This window comes from Carcharodon carcharias, chromosome 10 (assembly GCF_017639515.1).
Source record: "Carcharodon carcharias isolate sCarCar2 chromosome 10, sCarCar2.pri, whole genome shotgun sequence".
Lineage (NCBI taxonomy): Eukaryota > Metazoa > Chordata > Chondrichthyes > Lamniformes > Lamnidae > Carcharodon > Carcharodon carcharias.
The window spans coordinates 136,068,950-136,090,440 of record NC_054476.1 but is presented as its reverse complement, the minus strand read 5'-3'; the positions used below and the strand labels follow the sequence as shown (position 1 = coordinate 136,090,440).

General features: G+C 41.5%; 1 protein-coding gene across 9 annotated transcripts in view; it reads right to left on the bottom strand.

Annotated features, from left to right (window-relative positions):
* Window positions 1-7,662: 7,662 nt before the first annotated feature.
* Window positions 7,663-21,491, bottom strand: part of gtf2ird1 (GTF2I repeat domain containing 1) — a 198,028-nt gene continuing 184,199 nt past the window's right edge. For all 9 annotated transcript variants that reach the window (XM_041198276.1, XM_041198275.1, XM_041198284.1 and 6 more), the window contains 3 exons: window positions 12,105-12,142; window positions 10,448-10,563; window positions 7,663-7,898 (listed from right to left, as the gene is read on the bottom strand). In XM_041198276.1, the coding sequence (XP_041054210.1) occupies window positions 7,830-7,898; window positions 10,448-10,563; window positions 12,105-12,142 (223 nt within the window). In that variant the 3' untranslated portion in view covers window positions 7,663-7,829. The remainder of the gene's footprint in view (window positions 7,899-10,447; window positions 10,564-12,104; window positions 12,143-21,491) is intronic.

Sequence of the window (21,491 nt, the reverse complement as noted above, 5' to 3'; positions counted from 1 at the left end):
CACCCTTCTTCAAATGGACTTGCCGAGAGAGCAGTTCATACATTCAAATCTGATATGAAGAAATTGTTTGGAGATTCAATAGCAACTAAATTAACACGATTTCTTTTCTATTATAGAACCACCCCTCATACGACAACAGTTGTCACATCTGCTGAATTGTTGATGAAGCTCCGAATCCGAGTGAGACTGAGCCTAATTATGCCAAACTTGGAGTGGGGGGGGGAAGATAGAAAGAAGTCAGGAAAGTCAGAAAATAGACATGATTGCCACAGTCAGGACAGAGCATTTAATGTAAATGTCATGAAGCTATTAATGTATATATTATTGGATTTTTTTAAATAGATGTTTAGTCTGTAGGTGTGTCTTAATTGGATTAAAGCCAACAATATGGGTGCTTTGTTGTGTAGTATTTTTGAGATGTGAACAGTAGAGTGCATTTGCATTTTGTTGAAGAGCATTCAAGAAGGGGAGTGAAATCTGGCACCTAGCTAGCAGAGACTAAGCAATGTTTATACTGCTAATAAAATTGGTACTATGAATGAGGTTTTATTGTTAGAAGAGGTGGAGCTCAAAGGGGCTGGTGATACAATGAGAATTTACATTCAATGAGATGTGTTGGGTATAGCATTGGTTTCATGTGTGCAGAGTAGAGGTATGTAACATCAAAGCCTGTAAGCCTACCACTGTGCCTGCAAAGGAACCAAAGTGAAAGGAACCTCATTTTGAATTTGTAAGGTGAAAATACTTTGCCTGATGTTTACTTGAAGTCTATGGGTTGCTGTTGCCTTGACGGAGATCAGTTTGGGAATTTGTTAAAAGTTACTATAGTGGTAATTTATATATATTTATACATATTGTGTATATATTTAACTTGTGTAAATTAATTAATGTCTCATATAGTTTGATATAAAAACCTCTCAAGACCTGATGGTCTGATTCCTGAATTTAGAGCTCCCTCTCAAACATATCACTTGAAAATATAAGTTATGACAGTTGCTTAAGGTTTCCCTGTGGGATTTTTAAATAACTCAGCTTTACCAACTGCTGTGTCTTAACAGTGAGAGAGAAAGTATTTGTGAAAAATTTTAGAGAAGAATGAGCATGGTTATTCGTTGAAATAAATGCAGTAATGGGACCTTTTTCCTACCATATGAAAGTTGAAGATCGAGTAATAAGGAGCCATGTGAATCACATAAGAGGAGAAACCATATCAACATCTCCTGTTGAAAGAACTCAATTGGGTACAAGTATGTTTGAAGGGCTGATTGTACCTCAAAGAGTCAAAGAAACAGATTTACAGGTACCTACTGAAGAACCAGATGCTCAGACAACTCCTGTAAAGGAGGTTCCAAATCAACTTCAGAAGCTGTAGATCTGAGACGTTCTATATGCATAAGGAAACCGCCAGAGACTGACTTTGTAAACAATTGATCTGTGTAACAACTTGATATATTGAAGACATTGTGAAATGTATTTTTCAGTAAAGGGGGAGGGATGTAGTAATCTGATGTGTAATATAGTGTCTTGTAATGTGTAATAGAGTCTTGAGTTAGACGCTGAAGAATGAAGACAGAGTTTTGAGTTGTGAGCACACAAGTGTAGCTGCTGAGTTTTGTTTTTAAATAAACAGCATGCATTTATTCTAACAACAATCTACTGATGTTCTCTGTCTCTGTACCAACTCGGTCACCCCGAAACAAGTGTGCAACCTGGATCCTTTAGCCCCAGTGAACCATGGGCACTGGATCAAACAGCGACCTATAGAATAATCCCACCAGTGACTTCTTTCCTTTGCTATTTCTTATCTCCAACCAAACTGATTCTACATCTTTGATCTTCCAAGCCATGAGCATTTCTCACTACTACACTATCTCATCCTTTATTAAAAGCTATACAACCTCCTTTTTCTTTCTGCCTATCCTTCCGAAATGTTAAATACCTCTGAATATTCAGTTGCCATTCTTAGTCACCTTGCAACCACATCTCTGCAATGGCAATCATTTCATACCCATTTATCTATATTTTGTCATGAATTTATCTATCTTATGAATGCTATGTACATTAACATAAAGATCCAATTTTGCCTTTAGACCATTTTCCCTACGACCATATTTGCTGGCGCACTCAAAGTTTGTACATTTGGTCCCACCACAGAGGTACAACAAGAACCATATCACAGGGCAACAATAGAGCAAGGTTTGCTCAAAATGAGGTTCGAATGCCTTTATTGATTTGAAGGTCCCCTTCAATATACCTCAGCAAGGGTGTTCAGAAATGTAGTCGTCTGCTGTAAGCTACATAACATGGTGCTGCAGAGAGGACTAGAGTTAGCACCAGAGGAAGGTGACGAGTGCCTGACGATCCTAGGAAGAGCAGCATCCTGATGTGCCAAAGAGTGCCTGCAGTCATGTAGCCTGCCTACCTGGGTAACCCACTATGGTCTGATCCAGGCATACTTCTCTTGGGAAGTGTGTTTGTAAGCTTTCCATCATGACCCCTGCGCAAACATCTCCACCCACCCTAGCAACACTAGCAAATGCCCTCCCTACAGACACCCATCATAATCACAGCCTTAGTTCCTCATCAAGGCAGCTCATACAATTTGATTGATTGGGTTTTAATGATATCCATCACCATATGTTTGTGCCTATGATTCGCCTCTCTAACCCAGCATGGATTTTTTTCTTTCTTTTGAAATCATCGTAATGAAAATTAGTTGGGGTCTTTAAAGATTTTGTAATCTACCCCATCAGATTACCATCCAGGCACGTGTATCTGAACTCTTATATTTATGAGGAGAGACTTGAGAACAGTAGAGTAGAGAAGGGTTCAAAAAAGTTGAATGGGCAAAGATGATTTCCTCTGGTTGGGAGTTAGTGACAGGAGTGATCAGTTCAAAATTGGCACCAAGAGTAAGAAATTTTTTTATGCAGGCGCTTGTTGGAGAATTGGCTGAGATTTTCCGGCTTCATTGACTTTTGACAGGACCTGACAATCTCAGTGGCGGGCAGGGCCAGAAAATCCCACCCATAAATTCAGTGCTACAGAGAGTTGAGACAGAGACCAATAGAAAAGAAAGACTTGTATTTATATAGAGCCTTTCACAACCTCAGGACTTCCCAAAGTGCCTTTGGGGTATAGTCACAGTGGTAATGTAAAAAACAGGACAGCCCATTGTGCACAGCATGTTTCCACAACAGCAACGTGATAATTGACCAGATAATCCATTTTTGTGACGCCGATCGAGGGATAAATGTTGACAATGAATAAATCCCCGTCTTCTTCAAAATAGTGTGATGGGATCTTTCACATTCACCTGAGGGGGCCTTGGTTTAACATCGCATCCAAAGGACAGCATCTCCAACACTACAGCACTCCCTCAATACTGCTTTGGAGTGTCAGCCTAGATTTTGTATCTTTTAAAAGAAAATGTACATGTACATATACATATTTGCTATATTTGTAAGTTATAGGGAGGGAGGAGGACTGTGAATAGTTTTAGATTCCCCTGGTAAAGAAAAAGCACAGGCACGACAATAGAATCTACACCTGCTATGTTGTAAATTTCAATGGTTCTTGGTGTCTGAATTATTAACTCACTCTCCATGTGCTGAACTCATTTCTATCGCATGTCTGTAGATGCTCAGCTAGTCAGACATAGTCCATTGAGAAAGCACGAGAGAACCAACATTTCAGGTTTTTTCCTCACAGGAACAATCTTCCTGGGCTGTAGGCTCAGCTACTTGGTTGGATTGATTTGCTGAGCTGTCTGAGTCAGAGCTGCAGCTTTAAATCACCTATGGCATAAGGGGAAGAGGGCAAGTTAAATTAAATTACTGTAGCTCTCAATTTGCTTGAAGCCATCCAGCGTCTGACATTTTGACATCAAATACATTGAATAGCTTTCATGTTATGCACCTCATTGTGCAAGACATTATTATTAATTCTTCCCCAACTTGCCAATTTGCATTTATAAAGTGCCTTTAACACAGTAAAACATCACAAGGTACTTCACAGAAGTGTCACCACACAAAACTTGACACCGAATCACAAAGATATCAGGACAGGCGACCAAAAGCTTGGTAAAAGATGCAGGCATTGAGATGATCAATTTCAGGCTGTGTGTATCTAGAGCTGCAGTCCTCAGGCAAGTACCAGAAGACGGTACTGGAATGGTCTAAGGCCAGGAGGAGGATGGTGACAATCACAACTCGTGTCGGTTTGAAGGAGCATTCCTGCTCCTCCTGGCTCTACAGGGAGTTTTTTTTTGCTTGTAAGTTATTTAATTTACCTTTGGCCGATGGTTGCTGGAGAATTAATCACCAATTAATTTCTGGATCGGGTTCCTCAATAGGCATTGCATAGAATTGCATATAATATACAGGTCCAAAACAGGCTATTCAAAATAGCCTGTGCTGGTGTTAATATACCACATGAGCTTCCTCCCATTTCATCTATCTCATTTTTGTCTTTCAGCATATCTTTCAATTATCTTTTGCCTTGTACTTATCTAGTTAATTTTTAAATGCATCTAGGCTATTTTCTTAATTCACCTCCTGTGATAGCAAGTTCCACATTCTAGCCGTTCTCCAAGTAAAGAGATTTCTCCTGATTTCTCTGTGGGATATATTAATAAATATCTTGGAGATACGGCCCCAACTTTTGGACTCTCTCCACATCCACGCTCTCCAACAGATTCTCCTCAAGCCTTCTCTTCAAAAGCCCCGACCTGTTTACTCTTTCTCAATAGCTGTAATCTCTGTGCTGGTACAATTCTTGTAAACCTTTTTGCATTTTCTTCAGTGCTTCTATGTCCTTTTTATGGCATGGCAACCAGAACTCTGCGCAATATTCTAAGTGGGGCCTTCAGGGTGCTATATAAGTTTAGCATGAATTCCCTGTATCATATCTCTTAGACATGAAAGGCAGCATAAACTGTTTAAATCAGACCTTACCTTTATGCTTATTTAAAAAATGGACCTTGCTGAACCAAAAGATGGCTGTGCAAAGAAAATATAATTTTTTTCAAATGTTACTATGGGATATAGTGAAGCAGGCTTGTGGGGACTGTGTGTGTGTGTGTGTGTGTGTGTGTGTGTGTGCCTAATTTAATAAGACTGAAGACAGTCAGACTGCAAAGTTTAAATCGACAAAGGGATTAGGTGTAAAGGCAGGTATTATGAATTGGAAACTATGAGCTTTGATGGGAGACAAGTAGATACAACAGGAATAGGAACGTGCATGAGGAGATAAATAAGGAGTTGAATTTTTAGTTATTAAATTTCAAAAGGAGCGTAAAAAGGAAGATTTACAACTGGCAAAGATCATAAATAAATAAAGCAAAGTTATTAAGTTTAATTTTCCCTAATGTGGTGGCCATGAAAGATTTTAGATTCTGGGAAAGGTAACTTTTAAAACAGTTAAGAACAATGGGTTTAAAGATGAAAGGTGAAAAATGTATTAAATAAAAGAATGAAAGCTGTACGAGGTGTGTGTGGCCATGTAATCTTGAAGAGAGTGCTGAATGAGCATAGTCTTGTGAAGGGAGCAGCTTCTAGCCATCCCAGAGAAGTGTCTTGTTGATCCAAAAGGCAAGGTTTTGTTACAAGCTTGGAGTTCCATTGTCAAGTGAGAGGGGGAGAGAAGTTTGTGAAATACCTCCCTTATAGCAGCAGTGGGTACCTTGCGATAATATTACTGGATGTTTTATAGGTTAGGAATCTTTAAGGATTGTTGCCTGGTTTGATTTTTATTTGTGAGTCTAGCTAAGTAGAAATCATTTAAGAAATGTTATAAGAATAAATTTAACTGTGTAACTGTAGTCTTTTGTGTTTAAGTTTACTTTTCTTTTGTTAATATATGGTTTAATTCAATAGTTAATATCTCCAAAAGTGCTAGTGGAATATTTACTTCTGACTTCAGTACACATACCTTCTTGTAATAAAAATACAAATTGCAAAATTCTTGTGATAGCTTGGCTAAGTTTCCCTTTGGGATTTGGTCAGCCCGGCAATTACTACCCACCATATCATAACAGCTGTGGTAGGTCACATGATTCACAAGTTGGCTACAGTTTCTGGAAATATCCAACAGCAGTTACAAGACAAAAACTCAATCCTCATTCTTGTGGAATTTCACACCTCTCATTGTGAGGACTCATCACATGCAACAAAACCAGGGGCCAGCAAACTATTTGTCTCCCCATTCTGGTTGTATAACAAAGGGAGAGCCATCAAAACTTGTAATACTTGCAGAGGCACTAAAAGTCACCATCTCTCTCATGAGGTGAACAATGGGTTTTGACCAGAGGCATAGGAACTGCTTGCTTGCCTGCAACTGACTCATTAATGGGTGACATCAATATGACATAAGCTTCTGGCCTTTGGAAAATTTTAATATTACATTTCTAGATTCACAATTCGGTCAAACTCCAGCCTGAAAACATCAAAGCAGAGCTCCAGACTGATCAGCAGCCTGCATCAAGCCTAAGCCTCCTCGGAGCCTGTTCTCCAAAAGATTCCTGCCATTGCCTGCTGACCAGGCCAAGTCTCTGTATGCCAACTTCATGGCGCTGTGTCCCCATCAACTTTAAAGGAATTCTGCAAATACTGGTTTAGCTAGCTGTGGCCCCTCCATGAAGAAACCCTCACTGGATCTGACTTTCTGGACTCTGGCAATCACATGAACTGATATCCATATCTGTGGTGCTTTTTCTTTATGCTGTTCGTAGTTGTAAAACCTCATTCCTATTGTCTTATTTGTGTGTGTATGAAGTTCCAACTATTCCCCGGGTTTGAATGTGTCAATAAACTATACTTCTGATCTAACTCTAAAGAGACTTTGTTGCGAGTCACTTTAAAAATTGATGTCACAAACAGAGGGTTTGGGGAAACGTGCCACAGTCTATTTCTAAAATTAAAACACCTCTGCTTAAAAACAGATGACAAGAAAGTAAAGGAGTTCAGTTTTGCCTCCCTCCCCTGCCCATAATGCCCTGCTTTAGTACTCTATATCCTTAGAAATAAATCCCAGGGCTGTGGTAGTATTATTTAAAATTGCTTTTCTAACCAGTAATGCTGCTTTTAATGATTCAATCACCTGGATCCCTAGATCCTTTTGTTTTTCTACCTGATCTGGTTTCTTATTTTTAAGGTGTAGGTGATGCTCCTATTTTTCCTACCAAAGTGCATTACATTACATATATTTATGTTAAAGTTCATTTGGTACTGCTGGTATCAAATGGTTGCTTCCTGAAAAGTGGAAAGGGTCCCATGATTTTAGCAGTGGGAATAATGTCTGTGCATTGTTCCAATCTAAATTGGTACGCTCTGTGCCCATTTACACCTGAAAATTGTGCAAAGCACATGCTGATTTCTTCCTCACAATCTCGGAGACCAAAGTTGTCCATTGCCAAATTCCAGGAGGTTCACGTGTGCTGTTCAGACAGGGCAAGGGAGACTTCCCTTACGATTTCCCTTCTTGGATGTAACACAGAATTCTGAAAAGACTATCCTTGTCAATTCTACAGAGGGGTTTATGCATAACTTGCAATCCTGATCCAACTGAAGTTATCCAGGATTCCCCTTGGTGAAATGCCTGAAATTTCACTGCTGTACAAGTTTTCATGAACTTGCCTTTATTGTAAATAAAATAGCCAGTGTGTTTGAGTGCAAGGCAGCACATTTATTTAAAGCCCTTGATCATATGGAGACAGTGTAAAAATCAGGACCTCTTCTAGAAGGAAATATTACAGTTCATACTATATGGTTATGGTACATAATTACATTTGTTTTTGTCAAAATCATGCTGGTTTTGGAGCAAGGTGCTGTTTAGAAATTTACAGGTCCCTGGATCTGCATGTTGACTGCACCGTAGTCTACCAGGTACATCGGCCATTGCTGTGAAGAGAGGAAGAAACGATAATGTCATTGTACAGAATAAGCAGGACATTGAGATCAGGATAAAAACAAATCCACTTTTACTCTTTTGAGTTGCATATATCATATACTTAAAGCTGAACAACAGATAGAATGAACTCTAACTCTGTTTAGAGAGTTATCTCTTACAGTACATCCCTGAATGCAAAGAAGTAAAACAGGTTCTTTTCCTGCAAAATATACAGAAGTGTCATACTTGTGTAATACAGGGCTATTCCTCAGTAAAACTCTCCCACCCTTTTCTAGTTTTGTTATGTTGTAAAACACCCAGTCTTCCTGTTTATCTTTACTTTGATATATTGAGTTCAAGAGCATCCCACTCATATGGCACCCATAATGGTTGCAGTGTCACAAGATGGGAATAAAATTCTTACCAGAAATCTTTAGAGGTAAAGAAAGTTTAACATATTAAATAACATAGTGTTGAAAGCAATGTGTCGGAGAATACTGCATACTTAAATACAGATATCATTCTCATACAGAAAGTGTGTTGCAATTAAGGCACTCACAATTGTCACTCACACTCCATGATCTTTTTAAACTCCATTCATTTGACTTCAATAATAAATAGATCATCCATCCGGAGCAATAACTTTTCCTGCTGTATGGAAACCTGATGCATCCAGCCAAAACCTTAAGATTGTTCTATGTGTCTAGATGGATTGTTTGTTTGGCTCCAAGGCTTGGGTTCAACTTCAGCACAGATTTGATGAGATCAAAATCTCTACTCCTATTAGCTGTAAGGGTCCTTTCTGAACCGAGTTTGTGCATTAACACCACAGTCTTTAGTGGACGACAACAACATGAAAGCAAAGCGACGGAGAATACTGCATACTTAAATACAGGTATCATTCTTATACAGAAAGAAAATATAGCGCTTTCAATGCAGTAAAATGTTCCAAGCTACTTCATAGGAATGATGTCAACTGAGTCATACAATGACATATTTGCACAGATGACCAAAAACTTGGTTAAAGAGGTAGATTTCAAGCAGCGTCCTAAAGGAGGAGAGAGAGGTAGAGAGACTTTGGGAGGGAATACCAGCACTTAGGGCCCAGGCAACTCAAGACATGGCAGCCAATATTGCAGTGATTAAAATTGGGGATGTTTGAGAGCAAGGTTTGGAGGATTGTAGGGCTGGAGCAACATACAGAGATAGGGAGGGGTGAGGCCAATGAGAAATTTGAAAACAAGGATGAGAATTTTAAAGTAAAGGCGTTGGCAAACCTGGAGCTAGTTAGCACAAGGATGGTGGGTGAATAGGTATTGATATGAGTTAGGATACAGGAAGCAGTTTCAGATGACTTTAAATTTATGTAAGGTGGAAGGTGGGAGGCTGGCCAAGAAAGCATTAATAGTCAGGTCTCGTGGTGACAAAGACACAGATGAAAGTTTCAGTAGATGAGCTGAGCTGAAGTGGGGCAGAATTGGGTAATGTTACTTAGGTGGGCTTGGCGATAACACAGATTTGGGGTTGAAAGATAGTCTTGGGGTCAAATGTCACACAATGGCACAAATGATATGGGTGGTTCAGGCTCAGACAGGGAGCAAGATGGAGTCAGTTGCTAGGGAAAGAATTCTGTGGTGAAGACTGAAGATAGTGTCTACATCTGCAATATTTTACTTCTGTATTAGTGGAAGAAATGGGCTACCTCGTGGGGTATTAATTAGATTGTTACCATTGGCAAATTTGAACTAATTTACTTATAGCTTCTGAATTCAAGTCATTGGTGTAAATTGGAAATAGAGATGGCCCCAACACTCAGAGGTTCTTGGCAGTATAGGGAATTCCTGGAATGTGCCAATAGTTACAGGGGGTTCCTCGAAGTGTCAGTACATGCACAGAATAAAGTTTGAAACCCACTGATATATATCACACTGCATCTACCAGACACATCAATGAAAACTCAAAAATAAACATTATTTTTAAAAATTGAACAACGGTGTAATCAATATCAGGCAATGATCTTAATGCAGCACCTAACCTATTCCTGTGTAAAACAGCAGAAATTGTCTATTGAATTCTGCCATTTATTTTGGTGGAAAAGCTTTCACTAAATTTCCCCCTACATTTTGTCTCTTCCCCAACTAATACAGGGTTATAGGTCGTTGGGAGGCTTTCAACTCTGGTATTTCACTCAAGTGACCACTGACTAACCCAAGGGGGTAGCCATTAGTCCCCTTCATACAGTTGAAAGGTGTTAAAAGTACTGTCCTGATTACCATGTTGTCAGAGACTAGTTATGTGAGCAAAAATCAGCTATCACTCCCGGAATCGGGGTCTGGCTAGCTCAGCGTCACATCCAGTGGGGCAATTACAGATTTCACTACTGCTCCTGCACATCATCAAACAGCTCAGTCCACAGCAGCGCTGACAGAGACTGGGGCACGGTCTCCATATTCAGGTTTGCCATCAGCAAATCACATATGATATAGAACCTATAGGTGGGAGGTCAGAGAAACAGAAATCGATAGTTTAATGTATTTTTAATTTAAAAAAATTAAATTACCACAAGAGAGACTGGATTTGGAGATACACCTGCTTCCATGTTAGAGGATGATGGTACAATGTTTCCCTCTGACACTCTTCTTCGCTTCCGTTTGTGCACTGCATCTTGTTTGGATGCTTTAAAGGATAAAAGATAAAGTACACAATGTTGCCATTATAAACATGACTCAACCAAAATGTGTCCCGAAGTTAATCTGAATATCACTGACACTTTCCAATTACACTGAGTGGTACCGAGCACTTTATTTCCTACGAATGTTGGTCCCTCCCACTCCTGAAGGTTTGGACTCCTGTCAGGAGTACATTTCCAGGGGCATCAGCAGGTGCTCAGTACTTTGTCAAGTGCCATTTCCTCATTGTTACAACTGGATTAGTGATTCAGAGAATGCAAGTTCAAATCCCATTATGGCAGCTTGAGAAATTGAATTTAATTCAAAATAAAGTCTAAAAACAAAAAACTGATAAAGGTGAAAATGAGAGTACCTGATAACAACAACAATTTATATTTGTATAGCACTTTTAACATAATGAAACTTCCCAAGGCACTTCACAGGAACATTATAAAATACGACATCAAGCCAAATAAGGAGATACTGGGCCAGATGACTAAAGGCTTGTCCAAAGAGGTGAGTTTTAAGGAGTAACAGAAGAAAGCAAGGTAGAGAGTTGGGAGGGAGGGAAGTCCAGAGCCTAGGGCCTAAGCAACTGAAGGCATGGCCATCAAAGGAGGAATGATTAAAATCAGGGATGCTCAAGAGTCCAGAATTAGAGAAGCGCAGAGATCTTGGAGGGCTGTGAGGCTGGGGGGAGATTACAGACATAGGGAAGGGTGAGACCATGGAGGGATTTGAAAACAAGGATGAGAATTTTAAAATCAAAACGTTACTTCAAATCTAGCACAGCAAGTACAGGAGTGACAAGTGAACGGGACTTGACAAAACCAACTGGTTCATCAATGCTCTTTCAGGAAGGAAATCTGCCATCTTCACCTTGCATATTTGTGACTCCATTCCCATGTGACTCTTAACTGCCTAATGAGACACCTTCTCAGGGTATCTTGGAAAAGACAATAAATGCCAGCCCTGCAGTGATGCCCTCATCCCAAAAATGAATTTTTAAAATACCACAATTTCAAATTTCTAAATTCATAAATCCAATTGCATCATCACAAAGTATACACACACGTACACTCACACATGCATACACATTCGCATGTACACACACAGTTGCACCAGTTGAAAACATAGACAAGCAATCGTGGCATCTTTGTGCTCAGTATAGTTCAGCTACTAATTGGATAAACTCACTAAGGAAGAGGAGTAGCCACAGATACCACCTGCTTATTCCACTCAAACCCCACCACACAGACCCAGCTTCCAGAATAAGTCATTAGATAGTGAATGGGAGCAGGACCAGGAACCCAGCCTCTCTTCCCCACAACCAATCTTAGCACCCGTACTGACACTAGGTGTAAATCAGGGATCAAAGGCAGGGATCATTCTGGTCTGTTTGGCTTGGTCACAATGGGCAGGGATCATTCTGGTCTGTTTGGCTCGATCACAATGGGCAGGGAACTGATCTACAGATCTATTAGGGGAGCCTGTGTGGGAACATCTATGAGTGCATTGTGTGGAGGAAAAGGTGAAATGATGTCTCACCTGATTTGGATGCTTCATTACAAATCTCTGCAAAAGGTCTGTAAAAGATCAAGGAATAAAAACAAGTCATCGCCTATGCAGTTAACAATGAATACGATTAATTTGCTATTGACATTTCCTTTAATGGCCGGCCTGGAGATGTACCTCTTTTTTCTTCAGTTACTGTTGCAGTATGCCAATCCTTAGTTACATTCGCCAATTGTAGGAGCTAGTTCCAAGATTCTATATTAGCATTTCACGCCCCTGGGTATGTAATCATAAGATTAGGCCATACTGATGCTTTGCGTATAACTGGGCCAGAACAATCTGGCTTCAAAAAGTAGGATGACAGGGGTGACCACTCACACCCACTAGAGGTCAGGTTATGTCGATAAATATAGCTGCTAATTTGTGCACAGCAAGGTCCCATGGTCATGAAATGGATAAGTAACCAGATAATATATTTTTGGTGGTATTGGCTGATGGATAACTAGGACACCCAGGATACATTCCAATATGTACAAATTCTGTCATGGGATGTGTTACATTCGCCTGTGTAAAGCCTTAAGTAAAACATGGGACCATGACTATTCAGTACTCCCCCTGTACTACACTGAAGGTTAAGTTTGGGTTATGCACTCACAATATGCACATAGAACTCAATACTGGTGCAGAGTAGAATGTAAAACTGACATTTTCTAAAGAAGGAACTGGAATTGTGGTTTGATTTTTATTCTTGATATCAAAACTCAAAAGTTTGATTATACTCAGATGATCAATTTCTTTTTTACAATGTTATGGATCTATAAATCATTTTTGCAAAAGCTAAAACAGCCATATCACTGGACAAGTTCACAGTTCTGATAATTGTGAGGTGGTGCATTTTCTTAGGAAGACTAAGGAGGCCATCTGCACTGTGCAAAATAACGCTCTAAATGGGGTACAGCTACAGAAGGATTGAGGGGTTCAGATACACAAATCACAAATAGTGGTGATGTGGATTAATAAGGCCACACAAAAAGCAAAGCCAGCACTGGAGTTCATTTCTATAGGGATAGAATTGAAAAGCAGGGATGTTATGTTAAACATGTTAGACCATACTGTGCATATTTCTGGCCTCCATATCATAAAATGGATATGGAGGTGCTGGAAAAGGCGCAAAAAGGACTTACAAGAACAGTATCAAAACTGAAAGGTTATACCTATCAAGGGAAATTGAACAGGGTAGGTCTCTTTTCTCTGTGGGATGACCTCATAGAGTTCTTTAAGATTATGCAAGAGCTTGATCAGGTACACAGAGAGATGATGTTTCCACTCTTATGGGAGACCAGAACTGCAGGCCATAAATACATGATAATCACCAATAACTCAGGAGAAACTTCTTTATCCAGAGTGGTGGTTAGAATGTGAAACGTGCTACCACATGGAGTAACTGCAGGGGATACCACAGGTGTGTTTAAGATGAAGGAGTTGGCAAAAAAAAGTAACAGTGAAATGAGGAAACACTTTTTCCTGCAGTGGCTGACTAGGATCTGGAATGCACTGCTTCGAGAGTGTGGTGGAGGCAGGGTCAATCATGGTTTTTGAAAGATAACTGGATCATTATCTGAAGAAAAAAAATTGACAACTACAGGGAAAACTCAGGGAGTGGCACTTGGTGAACTGCCATTGCAGAGAGCTGGCAGAGACCAAATGTCCTCCTTCTATGCTTCAGCCATTCTATGATAAGGAGGAAAGGAATGAAAGGGTATACTGATTGGGTGGAAGTTTAAGTGGAGCATAAATGCTAGCACTGCCAGTTGAGTCTGTCTCTGTGCTGTATATTCTTTGTAATCCTAATTTTTACATAGTTATCCACTCTCAGGCTTTGGATTAATGGTTTTTTTTTATTCTTTCATGGGATGTGAGCAACCCTGTTATTACTGAGCCTAGTTTTATATTCCAGATTTATTAACTGAATTTAAATTCCACCACCTCCCATGGTGAGATTTGAACCTATGTCCCCACAGCATTAGCCTGTGCTACTGGATTACTAGTCCAATGACATTGCCACTATACCACCATCTCCCCTGGTTACCATAACTATTAAATCACTTGAGGCACAAGCATGGAATGGTCAGGTTTTGACCAGAACGGCAAATAAACTTTAAGGAGTAAATCTCCAGCAGAGCATTAAAATGCCACTTTCCATTCACTGATTAGAAGAAACAACTAAAGGTCAGATTGAAACCCCTCTTCGAGAAAAGAGGTAAATATCACTCCTTACAAATTGAAATTTTCCAAAAATTTTGTCCCTAGAAGTCTAATTGCAACCAAGCAAACAAATAAAATCAGGGCAGCATAAATTGCTCCAATCCCAGAGCCTGGATGTAATTTTAACCTATTTTTAGCAGATGCGAGGGACACTCACCTGAAAGTAATGGAGCCTGTTTTACATATGCAGATCAATCCACAATGACAACATCAGGGACCAACTGCAATGTTAATTCTAGGCCAGCACACGGATGATGTGTGCCTTCCCTGTCAGGCGAAGCAGATCCAAGGCCAGAAAGTTTTCAGAGGAGTTAACTGTTTTCATTTTATTTTTGTTTCCTTGTGGGGTAGAAGGAGTAGAAGTGTTCCTCCAGGCCACACAAGGGAACTGTGTGCATCTCTCCCACTTTCTCTGTCCCACCATTAGCCACTGGACCTTCAACCATCTAAATCATTAACTGTGGAATTCACTGGCTAAGCCCCTCTGTCTCTTTCCTCCTTTAAGACACTCCTTAAAACCCACTTCTTTGACCAAGCTTTGGTCCTCTGACCTAATATCTCCTTCTTTTGCTCAGTTTCTGATTACATTCCTGTGAAGCATCTTGGGATGACTTAATATTTTAAAGGCTATGTAAATATGAGTGGTTATTGTTGTGACACTTGAAAACGTGCTTGACAACCTGCTTTGTGCATGTATTCAGCACCATCCGAATGGGGGCGTGTAGGGTGATGCAGGTGGGGGCAGGTCTGAGAAATGATGGACTGTCAGCCAGCCGGCATCATCCCACCATTGTCTATTATTTAGCAAGACAAATTATATCAACAAATGATAATAGGGTATGGCCCAAAGAAGAACTGATTAGTTTCTGGTGAAGATGCAGAACATTGGGAGATAGGGTGAATTTACATTTTTTTAAAGAATGCTGAGAGTTATTTTCTTTAGAATGTTGTTGATTGTCTCAGCTGCTGTGGTGCAATTTGTCACAGCTGTCAAATGTGAGCAGAGTTTTCAGAGCAGGTTAAAAACAAAATACTGCGGATGCTGGAAATCTGAAATAAAAATGGAAAATGCTGGAAAAGCTCAGCAGGCCTGACAGCAACTATGGAGAGAGAAACAGAGTTAGCATTTCAAGTCCGTATGACTCTTCTTCAGAGCAGGAAGTTAAATATGGAAACGTTTGAATCCTCCTCAGCGAGATGGGAGATCTCAAAAAGAGATTTCCTTTTTTCAGCTTTGTAGATACAATCAACCAGCCAGTGGGAGAGGGACAATCCAGATGTTATGGTCCACATAGTTACCAATGACATAGGTAGGATTAAGAAACAGGTTCTGCTGGGAAAGTACTGGGTTTGGGGTTAGAGTTCAGTGTTGGGACCAGTGTTCTGGCTAGTCGTATAACTAGGGCAGTAGAAAGAGCTTTAAACAAAATAATGGGGACAAGGGATCAAGTAAGGAAGGATGTGATAAGTTAAAGAGAGAGAACAAGGCAAGAGAGCAAGGTAGAAATAAGGGTAATGATAATCAGAATGTGGCAAGAAGAGACAGAGTGTACAAAGCAAAAGTGTGCTAGTGGTTAAGGCTAGTCATTAATAAAAAAAGAGAACTAAAGGCACTCTATTGAAATGCACACAGAATTTACAATAAGATAGATGAATTGATGGCACAAATGGGATGAAACAGGTATAATCTAATTGCCATTGCACACACATGACTGCAAGGTGACCAAGGCTGGGAACTGAATGCTCAAGGGTATTTAATATTTGGGAAGGAAAAGTAGGTATTAATAAAGGATGACATCAGTACATTACTGACAGAGGATCTTAGATCAAAAGATCAATGTGTAGAATCAGTTTGGGTGGAAACTAAGAAACAACAAGGGGCAGCAAACATTGGTGGGAGTTGTTCATAGGCCACCAAACAATAGTGGTAATATAGGGCATGGTATAAATCAGGGAATTAGAGGTGCATGTAACAAGAGTAATGCAGTAATCATGGGGGACTTCAATCTACATATAGACTGGGTAAACATAATTGGCACCAATGCTGTGGAGGACGAATTTCTATAATGTATACGAGATAATTTTCTAGAACTTTATATTGAGGAACAAATTAGAGGACAGCCTATTTCAGATCTAGTATTGTGCAATGAGAAAAGGATAATTAATAATCTTGTCAAGGAGCCTTTAGGGAAGATTGACCACAATATGAAAGAATTTTACATTAAGTTTGAAAGTGATGTAGTTCAATCTGAAACTAGGGGCTTAAATCTAAACAAGGATACCACAAAAGTATGAGGGGCATTGCCTGTGGTACATTGACGGTCAATAAGCAATAATTAGCATTTAAAGAGTTAATACATGGTTTACAACAAATTTACATTCCTCCGAGGCACAATAAACTAGCAGGAAAACTGACGCAACCATGGGCTGGATATTACGCTTGGTGTGTGGGCGCACGCCTGACATGCCCGAGTGTAAAATGACACTGAGATAAAAGCAAAAAACTGTGGATGCTGGAAATCCAAAACAAAAACAGAAACAGAAATACCTGGAAAAACTCAAGGTTCAAGTTCTGTTGAAGGGTCATGAGGACTCAAAAGGTCAACCGTGCTCTCCTCCGCCGATGATGCCAGACCTCCTGAGTTTTTCAAGGTATTTCTGTTTCTGTTTTTGTGTTGTAAAATGACACTGATGATGTTGGGCGTGCGTCCCGAGTGCGCGATATTTTGTTAGGTGGGTGCGTGCCAGATTCAGCTGTGCGCCGGCCGATAATTAACAGGTCTATTATGGCCATTAACAAATTAAATTCAAACCTTACAGTTTGCAGGCAGGTGAAAAGGCAAAGCGGCCTTGACATTTTTTAGGAAACCTCATCCACAAGCAGGATGAGGTTTCCTAAAGCAAATAAACATTAAATAAAAACTTTATTTTGGAATTAAAAGCATGTCCCATCTGATGTGACAGAGTCACATGAGGGAACATGTTTTATTAACTTTTTACTGTCTTTATAAATTTTTTAAACTGTGCTTCAATCTCCCTCGCTCCGTGCCTCAGGGAGATTGAAGGGCTCTTTTGTGCGAGCTGCACGCCAGGCCTGGCTCTCTGTCCTCCCCCTGCCTGCACAGGCAGTGCTCAGTGCTGCCACTCGTGATCCACGCGGGGGGGTTGGGGGGGTGCCTTAATTGGCTTCCCGACTGCTCCCGCCGAGCACCCCCGCTAAGGGCAAAATCCTGCCCCATGGCTGACAGGAGAAGTTAAAGATTATATTAGATCAAAAGCAGAGGCTTATAAGATTATGAAAGTAAAAAGTAGTAAGCCTGAAGATTGAGAGCATTTTAGAATTCAGCAAAGGATGGCCGGGGAACTGATAAAGAAAAAGAAAATATAATATGAAAGTAAACTAGTGAGGTATGTAAAAGTTTCTACAGATATGTCAAAAGGAAAAGATTAGCAAACACAAATGTGGGCCCATTATAGGCAGAGACAGGAGAATCTATATTGGGGAAATAAGGAAATGGCACGTGCAATCGGCTAGCCTGGGAATGGTCAGTAAAAAGGCCCCAACCATGATTGGTCCCTGACTGCAATTTCACATTGGCTGGCCAATTAAGGCCCGCCCAGCGTGAAATGTGTCATCTGAATTGTCGGGAAGGGCCAGGTGGGGGCCTGTCGGGCAATTGATCCAATGGCAACTCAGCGGGTGCTTTAAAATTAGAAGAGGCAGCTCCCTGAAGGCTGCCAGGGGGGAACCTTTCTTCAGTCTGGAGACTGGAGCAACAGCGGCTGGAGACATCAGACGGGAGGGCAGGTCAGGTGGGCACTCGGCCCCCACCGTTTCTCGGACAGGTGCCTTGCAGTCCTCACGGAGGAGGTCGATGTCAGGCAGGACACCCTCGTTCCCAGGGATGGCAGGAGGAGACCGCCTCACCAGACCAAAAAACCTTGGGAGGAGGTGGCAGCTGAGGTCAGCAGGCACGACGTTATGAGACGCACATGGGTGCAGTGCCACAAAAGGCTCAATGACCTGCCTTGCTCAGCAAGGGTGAGTACAGTGTTAGCATGGATCAATGTGGAGAAGAGTTAGAGGCTGGCCATCCCCTCATGGAGCTGAGGGGCGTTAGAGTTTGAGGGCCAACTGTCAACGACACCGGAGCTGGCCAAGGGCGTGAGCCCTGGCAGCTTGGCCTGAGCGCCTTCCGGCTCGAGGGCCACAACTCGGATGTGCCCTGCAACATGTTCTTCAGGTGGGGTTGGCCAGGTTGCAATGGTGCTTCAGGTAGAGAGTGGACTAATCAATGCTCCTCTGTCCTTTCAGGAGAAGAGGAGCCATAAAAAAATTAAGAGGTCAAAGACAGGCAGAGGCCCCCAAAGCTCCTAATCTTGATGAGGTATGAAATGGATGCTTTGGAGCTGGAGAGCCGCTATCCACCTTGGTCAGCCGGTCATAGAGAGGCAGGGGTCTCTGAAGAAGGTAAGAGTGCAGTGCACAGAGGTGAGAGTGTCAGATTGTGCAAACATCCTTGTGTAGTCTCATCATTAATGGGAGCTTCAAACCTGGAGTCCCCATTGATCATTGAAAGAGATAGCACCATGATGCAGATCTCCACTGTCTCACCAGGGTGCCTGGAATGCATAGTTACACTTAAATTAATGATATGTCATTGTTCTCCCTTAGATTTGCCAGCATGCACTTGTATGCAGGACCCCAAAGGGCCACCCCTGACGCCAGACGACTGCCAGGCTTCAGATGCACCTGAGTCTCACCTGTTCTCTGAACCAGGCACCGGCACAGATACCAGCAACACAGTGGACATTAGATCTTCAACTAGAATGTCGGTGCACAGCGGTGAGGGCACTTAACACTTGCTTGAGGAGCAGGCGGAGGCAGAGAGTGCCCAGGGCATCGGCAGTCAGAGAATTGCTGGAGACCAGGATGATGCTGAGTTGAAGGCAGATGATGAGCCTCTGGAATCATCCATTCAGTGACAGATGCTGGATGTCCAGCGGGATGTGCAGAAGGATCTGGCAGAGATCCATGAGGGTATGCGTGCCATGGTTTCTGTTGTAGAGGAGTCGATGCAGAGCACAAGCACTGCATTGATCCTCATCACTGAGCACACTGTTTCCTCCATTGAGAGAGTGGTGACATTCATGGAGAGACAGCTCCAGGGACAGAATCAGGGGTTCCTGGGGTTGTGCTCGGACCTGCAAGCCCTCACACAGGCAATGACCTCAGGTGATCAGTGCCAAATGTAGGAGATGGCTAAGGCACCCAGCTGGGTGCCCGTCCATCAATGGTGAGCAGAGAGGTCCAGAGCAACCTCACATTGGTGCATGACCTGCTTGTTGTTTCTGCAGGCTCCTCCCAGGGCACTCTAGATTATGGCATCAGCTCCTCCACTCCTCTGCCAGTGAACGTGGCATCTGATGAGGCTGCGATGACTAGGGGGATGCCAGGTGGGGCCAGCATAGGCTCCATTGGCCAGAGAGTGACCTTTAAGGTCATCAAGGCCAACAAGACAGCAGAGTGAGCAGGCTGTCTCCAATGACACTGCCAGCAGGGGAGGCAGGGGGAGAAACACCACGATGCAGTACTTGTAAACGTAAGTTTAAGGCACCATGAGCACGGGTGATCTTCTGTTCTGCCATGTTTTGTTCATATGTTTACTGTGTCATGAGAGTACAATAATTTTCATAATATTTTTCTGGTTTATTGTAAAGTAGGTTTATAGGGGTTGTGCTGTCCTGGGTGTGTGTGTGATTTAATTACATTTTGTAGCCAAGCAGACTGCAAGCTGAAGTTATCAAAAGAAGAAAGACGTAAAAGTGTCTTTAATATGCTAAAGAGTAAACATAGTTGGGGTCCTGGCACGTAAGGTGTAAAGGGAATTTGCATTTTTAGATAGATGAAATGGGATTTGAATTTCAAAGAGGGTAATAAGAATAGTGGCAACATGAAAAGACTTATATTATAAGAAAGGTAAAAGTTCCAAAGACATATGGAAACAATGGAATTTACATATTAAAATGGGAGAAGCATATAGGAAGGAGAATGAGGCTGTGTGTAAGGAGAAGGCATTGTGAGATCTATCAGAAGTGTGAGAAGCCTCCATTATTTGTGTGTAAACCTGCTGTCTACAGAAACTGAAGCTGGAGAAAGCCACTTTGAATTCCAGTGTCCAGGATATTGCATTAATTTGCTGGATCTGTTTAAAATCTAAAATATCTATTTTTGGACCACTGCCTTAAAGGGGTGCAAATGGGAGTCAGGTTAATTAGGAATTTTAGGAGTTATTATAGTAGTAATTTGTAGTTCTATGTGTGTGCCTGAAATCTTTTCTTTTGTTAATAAATATTTTAATTTTAGTTTTTTTAAAAATCTCAAGTGTTGGTGGACTTATTACTACTGAATTCAGTGCACGCATCTCAAAATAAAACACAAATTGCAAAACCTTTCTAATAGCGCGATCAAGTTTCCCTCGTGGATTTGATCCACCTGGCACATATCATCTGCCATAACAACTAGTGTGGCCACTGACACCAGATATGGTAATGTTCATTTGTTGAGTGTCAAAATTATATAAAATTTGCTTTTGTCTTAATGGCCTGAGTGTGCTTCAGCTTTCTTTTTGGTGCAGGGCACACCAGTGTCTAATGCTGAACATGAGTGGCTTTAAAATTTATTGCATAGGCCTTGGGTGGATTTTGGGTTAAAATGAACTGGTCATTTCAGGCATCCGGGATGGAGGCGGAAGCCCTGGCATGAGGTGGAAGCAGCCTAGCTGAAGGACCATTGGATCAAGGCTTCCCTGGTGTCCCCACCTCCCTGAAGGATACAAAGGTCTGCCTTCATACTCTCAGTGTTCTCCTCACCGTACTCCTCTTCTGACTCACTACTGGATTCATCCTCTGTGGCCTGTGGAGCTGCGTCAAGATCATTTTCCTGCAATGGGTGCTCCCTTGCCAGTGCCAGATTGTGGAGAACGCAGCATGCAACCATGATCAGTGACACTGGTTCTGGGGGCGTATTCTAGCGCTCTTCCTGAACGGTCCAGGCATCGGAAGTACATCTTCAGAACATCTATGGTCCTCTCTATCACCACCCTTGTGGAGGTGTGACACCTATTATACTGTTGCTCTGTCCCTGTTCTTGGG